Here is a 15,281-nt window from a genome sequence, read left to right as displayed (position 1 = left end):
GTAAACCGCAAAAGAGGTCTGTTGTTTTTCCCTTCTCACAGCAACTTGAGGATCAGCTTTCAGTGGCCTGGAAACAACCAGATTCTGCAACGTTTCGCCTCCATCTATCAATTTCCATCATTTATGATGGAAAAGTGGGAAACGCCTCCATCCGTTTCTCAGCTATCAAATAAGATGATGCTTCTGGTACCAGGTGTAACGTCACTTAATGGACCTCTTGCATTGTAAGCTGGAAACAACACTATGATCTGTGTATACTGCTGCGGGGGCACAACTCAGACCTATGCTTGTTAGCGCTTGAGTTAACAAGACAGTTATCTGCTGGGCGGAGCAGTTGATAACTGGCCTGGGCTCTGGTAGTGCTATAGCAGTGCTATGAGTACTAGCGAAACACATACGTGAATCTGCTGTTTACCTGGGTGAAGGCTCCAAGGATATCAGTCAGATCAGTACACGTATATCGGCTTTGGCTATTGCAGCTCTTGGCAGGCGGACGCAGAATCCAAGCGGGCGGTTGAAGGTCTGCAGTTCACTGGTGATATGTTTTTTGTCCAGAGCTGGACAAATGGAAATCCAAAGCCACAGGGGGTAAGTCTACTTTCCTCCCTTCAACTGCACCAACACCCAGAAGGACTTATGCTGGTCCCACTTTTCATTCCTTTCGTGCCCCGCAGCCCTTTCATGGTAGAGCCTGAGGTGCTTCCACGCAGAGGTCGGACGTCAACACAAAAGCCAGTTGAAAAACAGGTGGTATGACGGTCTCCCGTCCCACTTGGGATCACCTATAGTGGGAGCTCGCGTAAAGAATTTTCAGCAGGTTTGCACAGACCTGTTCGGATCTGTGGATTCACAGATTGGTCTCTGTGGGATACAGGATAGATTTTGAAGTTTCACCTCCGAATCGGTTCTTCACTACGGATCTGCCAGTGTCAGTAGACAAGGCCCTGCAAGAGGTGATCCAATCTCTCCTGGAATAGGCAGTTCTGGTCCCGGTCCGGGGTCTGGATTTCTACTCAAACCTTTTTTGTGGTACCCAGGCCCATCCTGAATCTCAAGTCTTTAAATCAGTATCTGATTGTTCATCGCTTCAAAATGGAGTAAATTCAATCAGTCATCGTGAGCTTAGAACCGGCGGAGTTTCTAATTTATATGGATATAAAGGATGCGTATCCACATGTCCCAATATGGGAACCGCATCATGCATTCCTGCGTTTTGCAATTTTACACGATCATTATGCGTTTCGGGTGCTGCCGTTCGGTTTATACGTGGCACCCCGTGTCTTCACCAAGATTATGTCGGTCATGATTGCACACCTTCGTACATTAGGTGTGACCATAATTCCATACTTGGATACGAGGTTACAGTGTGTGTTCCTACCGGAAGACAAATTCCAGGACATTCGCCTACTCAGCTACTTCTCCGACCAAAGGAGGTGTCTTCTTTGTCTCCGTCTCTTGGGAAAGATGGTTGCTTCCTTCAAGGCACTGCAATTCGGACAATTCCACTCCCGTTAGTTTCAGCTGGATCTTCTAGCGCAAGGTTCAGGGTCGCACCTACATCTACATCGGATGATCCGGTTGGCCCCGATAACCAGGATATCTCTCCTCTGGTGGATCCAAACCAGCATCCTCTTGGCGGGTTGACGATTCAGAGTGTGGGACTGGATAGTCTTGACGACTAACGCCAGTCTCAGAGGATGGGGAGCGGTAGTCCTAGACTCTCAGTTCCAGGGCCGTTGGTAAACACAGGAAGGAAGGTTGCCCATAAATGTGTTGGAAACTCAGATCTACAATGCTCTGCTCGAATCTGCACACTTACTTAAGGTCTCATCCAGTACGAGTACAGTCGGACAATGCAAAGGTAGTCGCTTATATCAACCGGCCGGGTGGAACTCGAAGTCGCATGGCTCTGCGAGAAGTCACTTGCATTCTCTGGTGGGCTGAGAGTTAGTCAGTAATCCTATCGGCAGTGTTCATCATGGGAGTGGACAACTGGGAAGCGGATTATCTCACCCAGACGTATTCCAGGTCTTGGTTCGCAGTCGGGATTGGCTTCAAGTGTACCTCATGGCATCTCGGTTAAACCATCAGCTGCCGAGATACGTGTCCAGGACTCTGGATCCAGCCGCAGAGGCAGTAGACGTGCTAACGGTTCCATGGTTTTACGACCTTGTCTACCTACTTCCTCCAATCCTGTTACTTCCTTGTCTGCGAAAGCGTATAGAACACGAGTCTACCTCAGTCATGCTCTTGGCACCGGACTGGCCCCCGGAGGAGTTGGTTCTCAGACCTTTGGACTCTCTTAGCAGACAAGCCTTGGCCCCTACCACTTCGTCCAGACCTTCTGCAACAGGATCCTTTGTGCACCCCATCGTAGCGCGGCTGCGTTTACGGGGTAGGCCGCTATCTTCAGAAGCAAGGGCATCCCGGAATTGGTTAACCCCCTATGCTTTACGCCAGGAAACCTGTTACGGCTGCGCATTACCACTACATTTGGCGGTCTTATGTAGCATGGTGTGAAAATCTGGACCTTGCGTCTAGAGTATTTCGTTTATCTAGACTGTTGTTGTTTTTTTTTTTTTTAAACTGGGCTCGATGCTGGTCTCCATTTTAGTGTCCTTTTTAAAAGTGCAGATATCTGCCCTCTCTATTTTCTTTTAACGCACATTGGCCCTCCTACCTGAGGTGCAGACCTTCAGGGATTGTTACGGGTGCAGCCTTTTTCTTCCACCTACAGCTCCCTGGGACTTAAATTTGGTACTTGAGTTACTTCAGTCTTCCATGTTTGAGCCTCTTGATGAGGTAGATATCAAGTATTTGTCTTTGAAGACTGTTCTCCTCTTGGCATTGGCTTCGGCCCGTCGGGTTTCGGAGTTGGGAGCCCTGTCGTGTAAGCCTCCATTATCTTTCATGACGATAGGGCAGAGCTCAGGACACAAGCTGCTTTCCTTCCTAAGGTTTTGTGTCGGCTTTCCACATAAGTCCTATTTCCCTTTTATTTGTATTTTATTAATTTTTTTTTTTCTTTTTTATATTCCACAGCGCCTTACAAATGAGCAAAACAAGAAACCAGTGACTTACAGTACAGGACAAGGACATGGTTTATAAACCTTGCTGCATCCGCGATCATAACACACATAGATAAAAGTAGGTTGTGAGCATCAAAGTAGGAGATTCGAAAAGCCTGAGGGCAGGGTCCCATGTGGTGCTGTTGAGCAGCAGAGCGGCAGCAACCAAAAGAGAAAGGAGAAACACATGAGGGAAGAGACCCCTCCTTGTGAGAACTTACATTCTAAAGGTTTAGGGTTATTATGGGAGTAATGCATGTCTAATGTCCATCTTTTATCTTGGAGAAAAATATATATTTTTTGTTTTGTTTTGTTTTCCAGCCAAAGGAAGGGGGGAGCTTTTAAGAATAAGCCTTAGAGAGCTGGAGTTGGCTAATGATGTTGACATTGATAGTATAGCAGAAAACATGGATGGTTACTCTGGAGCAGATATCACCAATGTGTGCAGGTATGTCTTCATAGGTACCTATTTTTCTGGTATTGTGGGCTGACTATAGTGGGTATAAAATGTATGTATTTACTATAGTTAAAAATCATTAGTTAATGACTTATTTATCTTGATTCAATTATTTATATTTTTTTAACGTAGACCTGTTAAAGAACAGCTAAACATAACATACAAGTTGCTGTGAAAGAAAGAACTGCTAAAAACATTCACCAATATGTATGTGAACATTCTCATACATTGGCCATTGTATATCTACAATTTGTGAATAACAAGTGTCTAAAATGGATGATTGTCTAGGTCCTTTCATTAGGAAGGCTGCTGTATCTAGCAGAATAATTCCCCAATATCCTTCATTTTTATATTTTACATCTATTTTTCTTCTTCGGGGTCCAAAGCCATTACGTTGGGGTATGAATCCCGGTTACCAAACAGTTAACGCAAACGAGTTCTCTGCTCCCAGGATGCACCGGTGTTCCTCCTCATATACCCCACCCCCTGCCTCAGGTAGCCAGTTCTTCCTGTTTGGTGTGTTCACCACATAGACAGTGGGACTGCTGGAGCAGTCCTGCAGACGAGTAAAAAAAAAAAAAAAAAAAAGCAAGAGTTTTACTCTCTATCTCAGCGGGTGGTCTGAGCTGTCCTGGAAGCAGCCTCGCGCCTGATTGGAGGCGCACCGGCCACTCGCTGCAACTATCTCCTCCGGCGCCGCACCGCTAGCCTTGGCAGGTCCATGGCAGGGGATTCGGCAGGGGCACTCAGGCCCTGGACCGCAACCGGATCAAGGGGATGGCAGGTAAGCAGGTGGTTGCGCCGGCCGCTGACGCCGGGACCACGTGGCGGTCCGGCCTCCGGCGGTGAGACTGGCCAGAGGCGCGCTGCAGTCAGGAGGCATACGGCTTGTCTCCTAGCCTAGACCGCCGGGATGTGATGATCCTGACCAGCCAGGGCTTGTGGCAGCGGCCAGGTCAGTTTACCGGGCAGGTCCAAGCAGCATATAGGGGAGGTACGCTTCCCCGGTGGCCCCTCCCCCAATCCACATGCTAGTTCAGTCCTCTGGCACAGTGATTGTGTATTGCTCCTCCCAGCCTCCATATAGGGCAGCCAGAGTGTATGTCAGTTGCTCTCTGAACGCTGCTCCTACAGGACGCTTGGCAGTCTCCCTGTATTCCTTGCCTACTGCTGGTTTAGGTGTTTACAGGGCTCTATCCTACCTAAGCTTAGGCTGATTATGGTAGTGAGAGCTTATATGCATATGGCTCGCGGAGTATTTATGCATGACATGTGATTGTTGTTTATGGATACTGTTTCTTCAGTAAAAGAACTGTAATTCCTGTATACTGTCACTGTCTCTCCCCTTCCCTTGCTACAGGTGTGTGGGTTGAGAGTAGAAAGCAGCACATATACACTCAGAACCAGTGGCATAGTGTTATGTCTAAGGAGTCTGAGGGTAAGGTGGCGCCAGCCGCCTTGCTGATATCCTGTGTAGTCTGCAAGGCAGGATTGTCCCCACAGGACTTTCTACAAAATGGGCTTTGTGGGAACTGTTTCAGACAGCCACCACACCAATTAAGTTTGCCTGTTTCAGGCCCTGAGCCCCCTTGGGCGTCATTTTATCAGGTTATGGCTCAGGTGGCGGAACGGCTGGCTGCCCCGGTACCACCGGTTTGGGGTTTGCCTGAGCAGATGCATCCTATGGACATGATGTGGCTGCCTTGGATGGACCCTGGTGCTGGTAAGGTTATGGCATCATCCTCAGGGGTTTTTCAGCCTCAGGCTGTCAAGCCAAAGCAGCCTAAATCTAGGCGCCATGTATCGCCTCATATGGGTGAGTACTCCAGTGCCTCCTCCTCCGAGGAACAGGCACAGGATTCTTCACAGGAGTCTAGCTCCGAGGAGGGTTATGATCATTTCCCAGTAGCCGATGTCCCCTTTCTGATAAGGGCTGTAAAATCTGTGTTAAATATCGAGGAAGGGGATCTTCCGCCTAGGAAAGCCCTCCTGTTTAAGCGCCAGAAAGTGGTTAAGGCAGAATTCCCAAAGTCTGAACATTTATCAGAACTTATGGAGGAAGCCTGGGTCCGTCCGGATAAGATAAGCTATTCTTCTAAAAGAATGGCGCTTCTATATCCTTTTCCAGTAGAGGACTGTGCCAAGTGGGAGAATCCACCGTCAGTTGATGCACATGTGGCACAGCTGATTAAACGTACCACTCTGCTAATCCCAGCAGTTTCGCTGAAGGAAACCACGGATAGGAGACTGGAGACTTGTCTCAAATCAATTTTTTCGCTGGCAGGAACAGCCACCCGCCAAGCTATGGCCACTGCCTGGGTAGCAAAAGTCTAATGGAGTCTTTACCAGATGCCTCTAAGGAGCAACTGGATATGATCTCCTTTATTAGAGAAGGGGCCTCTTATTTGGGAGATGCCGCCTTGGATACAGGGATCCTTGCCTCTAAGGTTTCAGCAGAGTCCGTGGTGGCACGTAGGATCCTCTGGTTGAAGGATTGGAAGGCAGATGCCGGGTCCAAAAAGGCCCTAGAATTCCTTCCATTCACAGGAGGTGTTCTCTTTGGTCCAGAATTGGACAAAATTGTATCCTCCATGGCAGCCTCAAAGACGGCAGGTTTGCTATCAGCAACCTCGTCTAAATTGAGGAGGGCGTCCTTTCGGGGGTTTCGGCCGCAGGGCAAGGCCAAAGGTCAGCCCTCAACGAGATTTCCACCAAAAAAAGCAGGACCCAGGAAGCCCTAGCAGAACAAACGTCCAGGATAAACCAGTGGCCTGATGGGACGGGCCTCCCCCTGGGGGATCACAGGGTGGGGGGCCGACTACTTCAGTTCTCAGAGCCCTGTCACCTCTCGACGGAGGATGCCTTGGTTCGAGTTGTTTCCCGAGGGTACGCCCTGACGTTTTGGAGGACTCCTCCGCTAAGGTTCTTTTGTGTAAACCCGCAGGTGGGTTCAGAAAGCGCTTTGGCCCTTCAGAAGGCTATTCTTGCCTTGCTAGCATCAGAAGTAGTGATTCCAGTGCCAGAGAATCAGTTCCGAGAGGGGTTTTACTCCAATCTGTTCTTGGTTCTGAAACCGAATGGGTCCTACCGGCCTATTCTGAATCTGAGAGAGCTCAACAAATTTGTTCAAGCCCCCAGGTTCAGGATGAAAACATTGCGATCGATTGTGTCGGCAATGGAACAGGGGGACTATGTGGTATCCCTAGATATACAGGATGCCTACCTTCACATCCCAATCACACAGGCTCATCAAAAATATCTTCATTTTGAGTTCCAGGCCCTAGAATTTTTGCCTGTCCACAGCCCCTCGGGTATTCACCAAGGTGATGGCGGTGATGATGGCATGCCTCAGACGCCAAGGCGTCAGGATTTTGCCGTACTTGGACGACCTCCTGTTGCTGGGGCAGTCCCCACAGCAGGTACAGGATCATTTGAGGCTGACAGTATCATGTCTGTACAGTCACGGCTGGATCATAAACTGGCAAAAGTCGTCACCCTGTCCGGTACAACAGATGTGTCATTTGGGAGCGAGATTGGACTCCGTGGTGCAGAAAATATATCTGACGGAGGAGATCCTTGCCCTACAATCACGAATACGCAGGTTGCTTCGCAACAGGCAGATATCCGTTTTAGTAGCCATGAAGGTCCTGGGGTTGATGGTGGCCACCTTCAGGATGGGAATACGCTCAGTTCCACTCCAGACCACTGCAGCAATTAGTTCTGTCTCACTGGAACAAGGATCATTGCACGATCAGGTCTCAGCTGCTGCGTCTCTCTCCAGAGGTACAGTTGTCCCTGACCTGGTGGTTGCAGACAAAGCATCTCAGGCATCTCTACCTAAATCATCAAGGGGGCACAAGGAGTCGGGCTGCCTTGGCGGAGGTATCAAAGATCCTGGTATGGGCAGAGACTCCTCTGCCCATGATATCTGCCATGTTCATTCCAGGAATCCTGAATTGGGAGGCAGGAGAGAAATGCATGAGAATGGGCCCTACATCCACAGGTTTTTTGGAACCTTGTGGACAGGTGGGGTCTTACCGAAATAGATCTGATGGCATCAAGAAGGAACAACAAGTTTCCCAGGAACGGATCCTGGACAAGAGATCCGAGAGCTGAGTTTGTAGACGTACTGACAGTAAAGTGGCGTTACAAGCTGGTATATCTGATTCCCCCGTTTGCTCTTCTGCCCAGAGTTGTCAGAAAGATCAAACAAGAGGGCAGCACCATCATATTAATAGCTCCGGCATGGCCGAGACGGCATTGGTTCACAGATCTACGGTCTCTCTCCATAGACACTCCATGGCCTCTGCCATTGAGATCGGATCTGTTGCTACAGGATCCCTGCTGGTACCCGGATCTTCATCGGCTATCGCTGACGGCATGGCTCTTGAGGCCTCCGTCTTGAGGAAAAAGGGGTTTTCCGAGTCTGTTATACGGACGATGTTGAAGGCACAGAAACCATCCTATATACTATAGGGTTTGGCATATTTTCTTTCAGTGGTGTGAACCGAAAGGGTATGATCCACAGAAATTCCTGATATCCAGAGTGCTGGATTTTCTTCAAAGCGGTCTGGAAAAAGGGCTCCGCCTGGCCTCTTTAAGGGTACAGGTGTCAGCTCTTTCAGTCTGGTTCCAACATAAAATTGCTCTGACCAGATATAAAGACCTTTTTTCAGGGGGTGTTGAGGATTCAGCCTCCCTTCGTTTCCCCGGTTGTTCCGTGGGACTTGACTCTAGTTCTGAAGGTTTTACAGGCTACTCCGTTCGAGCCTTTAAATTCAATAGACATCAAGTGGCTAACAGCAAAGACTGTATTCCTCCTTGCTATGGCATCTGTCGGATTTAGCTGCGCTTTCCTTCCGTGAGCCGTTCTTGGTATTTCATCAAGATAGAGCAGTGCTACGTACTAGGGAGGGTTACCTTCCGAAAGTGGTGTCTAAATTTCATATTAATGAAGAAATAGTAGTTCCAGCATTTCAGGGCACAAGTCTCTCACAAGGTGAGGCTTCCCTGGATGTGGTCTGTGCGTTGAGAATTTGTTAAACGCACGAGCAAATGGAGGAAGTCCGATTCACTTTTTGTGCTTTATGGTTGTCATAAGCGTGGCTGGCCAGCCAGTAAACAGACACTGGCCAGATGGATTCGCATGGCAATTTCATTGGCTTATACACAGGTTGGTATGCGGGTGCCGGATTCAGTGACGGCACATTCTACTAGGGCGGTAGGTCCATCATGGGCGGCCCGCCGGAGTGCTACTGCTGAGCAATTATGTAAAGCAGCCACATGATCTTCCATCCATACCTTTGTCAAATTTTATTCCTTTGACACCTTTTCCTCTCAGGATGCCTCCTTCGGGCGTAGGATTCTCCTCTCTTCCGATAGCCAGGAGCGTCCCCGCCCATAGGGTTAGTGCTTTGGGATATCCCCAACGTAATGGCTGTGGACCCCATGGACCCCGAAGAAGAAAATAAGAGTTATGGTATGACATACCTTTGTTAACTCTTTTTCTTCGAGGTCCATGGGGTCCACAGGACACCCACCCAGACGCACCTGTAGTTCTGGGGGTGGTTTTTCCGTAGTTCTTCTCTTGAGAGTCTGGACTCGTGAGTATGGGTCTTTTCTTTCTTACCCTTTGTTTGTCTCTGCCTGCTTGAGCTTGGTAACGAACTGGCTACCTGAGGCATGGGGTGGGGTATATGAGGAGGAACCCCGGTGCATCCTGGGAGCAGAGAACTCGTTTGCGTTAACTGTTTGGTGACCGGGATTCATAACCCAACGTAATGGCTGTGGACCCCATGGACCTCGAAGAAAAAGTTAACAAAGGTATGTTATACCATAACTCTTATTTTTTAATTATTTGTAGCTGTTGTTGTATTATATATAACTTGTATTTTGGTTCATCAGTCCTTTAAGGCAAAAGGATGTAAAGAAAAAAAAATTAGTTATATAGAAATCAATTCAACCAATACAATTCTGTATATATACATAAGTAAACTACAGCTACCCTAAGGAGGAGTTGACCCTCCTAAAAATTAGTAAACAAATGAAAAAAAAATGAAAGGAGCACTGTTTATTTGCAGTATAAAATGTTTTACAGTTTAATATATTTTAAATAGACACTTATTCATACATAAGAATAAAATATCCAAACAATAAATACAATATATCAGTGAATTAGTAGGCACCCATTATAAATAATCCATCTTATAAGATAAGTATGCGAATGTCCAACAATGTATTATTATGTCAGTATCCAGAGGTAGGCAAAGAATTTCCAGTGAGTTATTTTAAATCCAGCAATGATATCCTCTCCTGGCCCTTAGCAGCAAAAACAAAAAAAAAATCCCATTTATTCAGCATACATGAGTTCAATTCAAGTACCTATGATAAGTACTGTATATGGGTTGTTGCTTTCTTACCCTTGAGTGGTACTAGAAATTGTGTCCTCTGATCTTTGCTCCTGGGAGACTGAATAACCAGATGTGAATATGGCAACAGAGGTAACTGAGATTATGACTGAGGCCCGTATTCAATTTGAGGCAAAAAGTCCAGACTTTTCGCCTGCTGGACTTTTTGCCTGTTTTCCAGGCGGAAAAGTATCGTGCGCGTGCCTGCTATTTCCCGTATTCAATTCCAAAGTAGGCGAAATCGGAACAGGCGATACTTGGATCAGCAAAAAAATACGGGATTTTTCGAGAAATAATTGTAGGACCCCCTAAAGATGTCCAGACCTCGGTGATCACTATGGGTACCCCCGTTTTTGCCTTCAGAAGAAAGTCTGCTTTTTAAATAGATGCGGCAGGTGGTTATTTTTCCCAACAATGAAGAAGTGATGCAGAAGGAGCACTTAGGTTTTATTTTTTCGTTTTTAAAAGTGGTCCCATCAAATTTGGGGTACATGAAAATGGGCGAAAGCATTTTTTTAAATCCCTAAAGTTTTATTTTAAAAAATCTGCAAAATTGCACCTGCCGCTTGTCCCCGCAATGAAGAAAACACCTGCTGCATACATGGGGACACAAACTGAATTAATTTAGATAGTTTGGCACTTTGTTCCCCTATTGTTTTTTTTGTTTTTTTTTACCCCCAAAATTAAGCATAATTTTTTTGGGGTGTCCCGAATATTTTTTACATTTTTTGATGCAGTTTACCTTTAGGGGACTGTCTTCAGGCTGCACGAGGGTTCCCGCAATGTTGTACCCCAAAACCGCAATTCTGCACTTTTTTCCGCCTGCTATTCATAGGCGAAACTTTTTTGCTTATTACATTGCATTGACTTTCTGCCTAGGCGAAAAGTCTTCCAAATTGAATACGGAGGAAACTCAAAACAGGCTAAAATTACATCATTGGCGAAAAAGTATAGCCGAAAAGGACTTCAAATTGAATACGGACCTTAGTCGCTGTGAATGTATAGTCTACAATAATTGTGGCTGAGACACTGTTAGCGTCTATGTCAAGGTGATCGCAGCTAAGACGCTTGTAGTGTATGTATGTGTATATATATGTGTGTGTATGTATATATATATATATAATATATTAGTAAATGCGGCTTAGACGCTGTTAAAAGTCCATATAGACTCTGATACCAAAAGTTGCAGTTGATTACATCCCAGTTGCCATAATTCAATTTTAACAGAGCAATTGAGGCTAGGTATAGTACAAAGACTGTGGTTGTGTACAGTATAGTGGCCACAGCTGGTTGAAGTAGGATAATTTCAGTTGGATATAACTAAGTGATTGCGGCAGGATACTATAGAACAGCTGCGCTGGATATCTCCGGTCTCTGATACTGCAAAATTACCTTGATGCAGAGTCTCACTGTTAGTAGATTTTAGCCATGATCTATAATCGGGTAGCTGGTACAGATAATGGGAAGAAGCCCAGTCACTTGTGGTTGGAGCGTCACCTGATGCGTTGTTCGCCCAAGCAGAGACAGTGGAAGGAATATACATTTATAGTGACTGAGTCATAACCATAGTACTGCCACAGTTACCGCTGTTGTGTCTAGCACATACATAATCAGGTTCTTGCTCATGATACTGGCAGTCTCACAGCAGAATTGGAAGGATGATCACTCCAAGCTGACTCTCTGGCTATAAGAGAAGGAGAGTCAGCTAATTATACATAGAAAGCGCATAATATTCTGGAGCCTATGGCAAAGGAGAATATAAACGGAAATATTTCTACAATAAAGCTTTTAATGCACTTTTTATTACCATATAAATTTATCTAATATGATCCTTTTTAATGTTGTGTTTTATAACGTGGTTTGAGGTTTATTGAACTTATCAGTGGACCTGTCTACACAGAGATGCTTCTTTGATGGCTATGAGGAGACGCATTGAAGGTTTGACACCAGAAGAAATTCGTAACCTCTCAAGGGATGACATGCACATGCCTACCACAATGGAAGACTTTGAGATGGCTTTAAAGAAAGTATCCAAGTCTGTGTCTGCCTCAGACATCGAAAAATATGAGAAGTGGATAGAAGAGTTTGGATCTTGTTAACAACTGTCTTTAATACCTGTTGCAAAATAACAAAACAAAACACAATTGCCTTATGTCTTAGCTGGTTCTATAGATTGAACTCGTAGAGTTTTGGCACAGTCAGCTGTATGTTTTAAAATTCTTTTGTAATTGCCATGATTCTTAAAATAATAAAAGGTGCTGTTTTGATTCTACACATTCGTACATTTTATAAACAAAAGTTGGAATGCTAATGATACATTTGGCCTCAAGTCTTTAGTCACTATTTCCTTATCTAGAACACAGGAACACAACCTGTAAATTGATACGAGGGCCCAGCTTCCGAAGTGCCATCCCAGAGTCTGTTTTAGAAATCAACTGTCATATATGCAATAGATTCTATTAACTACCAATTTTAGCATTTAAGAACCGTTGCACACTGACACTGGCAGCCCCAGCTAAGAGTAGATAGATCACCACATATATAAATAAATGCTTTAAGTACATTTTCCCTTTACATGAAGTTCAGGATTGGTTCTGCTGTAAATTACATTGTACATATCATCCTGTGGAGGCAGCCTTTTTTCATGCTGAACCAGTTTTTAGCTAATTTGGTCAGTATAAGCTAGTGATAAAGTGCCTAATATTATTTCAGCCCGCAAAATTGCGGGCCCCACTATTGGTGTCCAGCGGATACACCTTAAAACAATGTTTAGCACTCACGCTCATATACTGTCCAATATTAGGGAATAAATGCTTTTATTTCCTCAAATGGTTCTTTCAAGTTTCGAAAACCAAATTCTTCTAAATTATTGAACACTTTGCAACTAATAAGGGGATTAACAAAAACATTGTTTTGTACACAGTAGGTAAATGCTAGATGCTTTTTGTACAGCAATACTTTGTTTTAAACTTTTTTTTTTTTTTTTAATTTGATCTTGTCTGGCCTAAACTTCTTCTATAATTATAGATGTTCAAATACCAGAATGTCTTTGTGGTTCTTTGTAGAGGGAAGCTAAACTCGGAAAAGGGATAGAATGATCAGTTGGGATGGATTAACGAGAAGATAGCTGAGGCTCATGAGCCATATTGCAATAACCGTTGTTCTGTAAATAGCATACCACAACTATGCCCAACATAAAAATTATATATGTGTGTGTGTGTATGTATATATATATATATATATATATATATATATATATATATATATAATATTGCAATAAAAAGACTGGGGCAGAGCACCTGATGTGCCAGTATACCTTTAACTCTATACCTATATGACAAAGTGCTTAATGATAAATAGAAAGTGCTCAGTGTAACCTCACAAGATACATATAATATTAATGTATATATATCTCACACTTTAGTGCTAAAAGACATTAACTGATTATAAATATTTTATAAAATATTTCATAAAATATTAAAAACGAAATGCATATAATTCTGTGTAATAAGTGAAGTAAAAGAATAAGGTTTAAAAATAAGATATATATTTATTTAGAACACCAAGACTGTCCCCAACTCAGCAGGACATTATATAAAAAAACAAACACATAAAAAAGAATTAAAAAATTAAAAAAAGGTTTAGGAGTAGCTTATCTGATCATGACAATGGTAAGTTCATGAAAGGAGAAGATATAGGAGCCCCCAATGCGTTTCGTCCTTTCCTTGGACTTCTTCAAAGGAAAGGACGAAACGCGTTGGAGGCTCCTATTAATATATGTATCTTGTGAGGTTACACTGAGCACTTTTGCACTTTCTATTTATCATTTAGCACTTTGTCATATTTGTATAGAGTTAAAGGTATACTGGCACATCAGGCGCTATGCCCCAGTCTTTTTATTGAAATTTTCTATGTGTAGCTGATTGCCACTGCTACAGGTTTTCTGGTAGAGCTGACACCCATATTATTGGGGGGTGCTGTAAAAATACCTAAGTGTGATTTGCAATTTATTCAGAACTCTAATCAAGTGAGGGTCTACATTGAAAGTGGCGCTGTAAATATATATATATATATATATATATATATATATATATATCTGTACAAATAGTCCGGCACTCTAGTAAATCCACCATCAAAACAATGCTCAGGTGCCTCCTAATGGAGGAAAATATACTGTATAATGAAGTGGCACTCTGAGACTTAAAAGCAGGTAACAAATGTTGTTTATTCCATAAGCTGGAAAAGTGACCAACGTTTCGGGGCCACACCGCCCCTTTGTCAAGGTGAGTAGTAACAAGTGAACTAAAAGACATACCTTATATAGCCAAGGAAACCCGGTCAGATCGGAAGAAGCATGCCAGGAAAGAGTGCAGGTGCACGGCTGCCGTGTCTCAGAATGATGACGTCGTCACGTCGATGACGCCCGGTAACCCGGGTAACCAAAGACACGGACCAGCCTGAATGGAAGGTAAACAAAAGAAAAGATCAGTGACAGCTGCGGGATCCATTACATGTCCCGTAACACCATAAAACAAAACAAAAACAGTGATTACACCAAGAATTAAAAGAGCATATACCCGGCAGAGAGGAAAAGAATGATACAAAGAATTAGAACCAATAATTAAATGCCCCATAAAGAAATAATCTTAATAAGAAAGGGACAAAATCTATAAGCAAAAATACACTTAAGCTATAACAATGTCAACAAACTAAACACAATACACGTGGATACTAGATACATGAATGGGAGAAGTGCATAATGGGAACTCTAAGGCCACTGACAAATCGAATTGTAACGCAGATTACGGACTTGTTGGCCATGGATTAGCAGCAATGTGTAAAAATCCATGAGTGAAGCAAAACAGACCGATTCAATGGATGGTCCAGCATGCGGGGTCAGAACATTCAGAAAACACTCCATGTGATTCTCTCATTCAACCCATTGGGTCTGATGGTGTTCAAGTTGTACATCCAACGGGCTTCCTTTTGGAGGAGTTTGTTGGCTCGATCGCCGCCTCTCAGAGACGGTGGCACATGGTCAATTATCATGTGTCTAAGTTGGAATAAATCGTGCTTCTTCTCCGCAAAGTGACGGGCTACTGGCTGATCAGAACTTTTCCCGCTCAAGGCCGATTTAATGGCCGAGCGGTGTAATGCCATCCTCTCACGAAGGGACCTGATGGTTTTCCCTACATAATATTGACCGCAGGGGCAGATGATAATGTATACAATAAACGAAGAAGTGCAAGTTAGCACATACTTGATAGAATACTGCTGTTCAGAATGAGGGTGCTTGAAGGTAGAGCCAGTAATCATACTACGGCATGTAGTACATCGCAGGCATTTGTA

The 15,281-nt window shown here is 44.3% G+C and overlaps 1 protein-coding gene across 1 annotated transcript in view; it reads left to right on the top strand.

The window, feature by feature from the left end:
- The window catches only part of KATNA1 (katanin catalytic subunit A1), an 80,297-nt gene extending 68,093 nt beyond the window's left edge, over window positions 1-12,204 (top strand). The window contains exons 10-11 of the mRNA XM_088456086.1: window positions 3,390-3,516; window positions 11,833-12,204. Coding sequence (XP_088312212.1) covers window positions 3,390-3,516; window positions 11,833-12,031 — 326 coding nt within the window. The 3' untranslated portion in view covers window positions 12,032-12,204. The remainder of the gene's footprint in view (window positions 1-3,389; window positions 3,517-11,832) is intronic.
- The last annotated feature ends 3,077 nt before the right edge of the window (window positions 12,205-15,281 follow it).

Source organism: Taudactylus pleione, unplaced genomic scaffold, assembly GCF_031769625.1.
Source record: "Taudactylus pleione unplaced genomic scaffold, aTauple2 ptg000006l, whole genome shotgun sequence".
NCBI lineage: Eukaryota > Metazoa > Chordata > Amphibia > Anura > Myobatrachidae > Taudactylus > Taudactylus pleione.
This window is presented reverse-complemented; position numbering and strand designations above follow the sequence as displayed.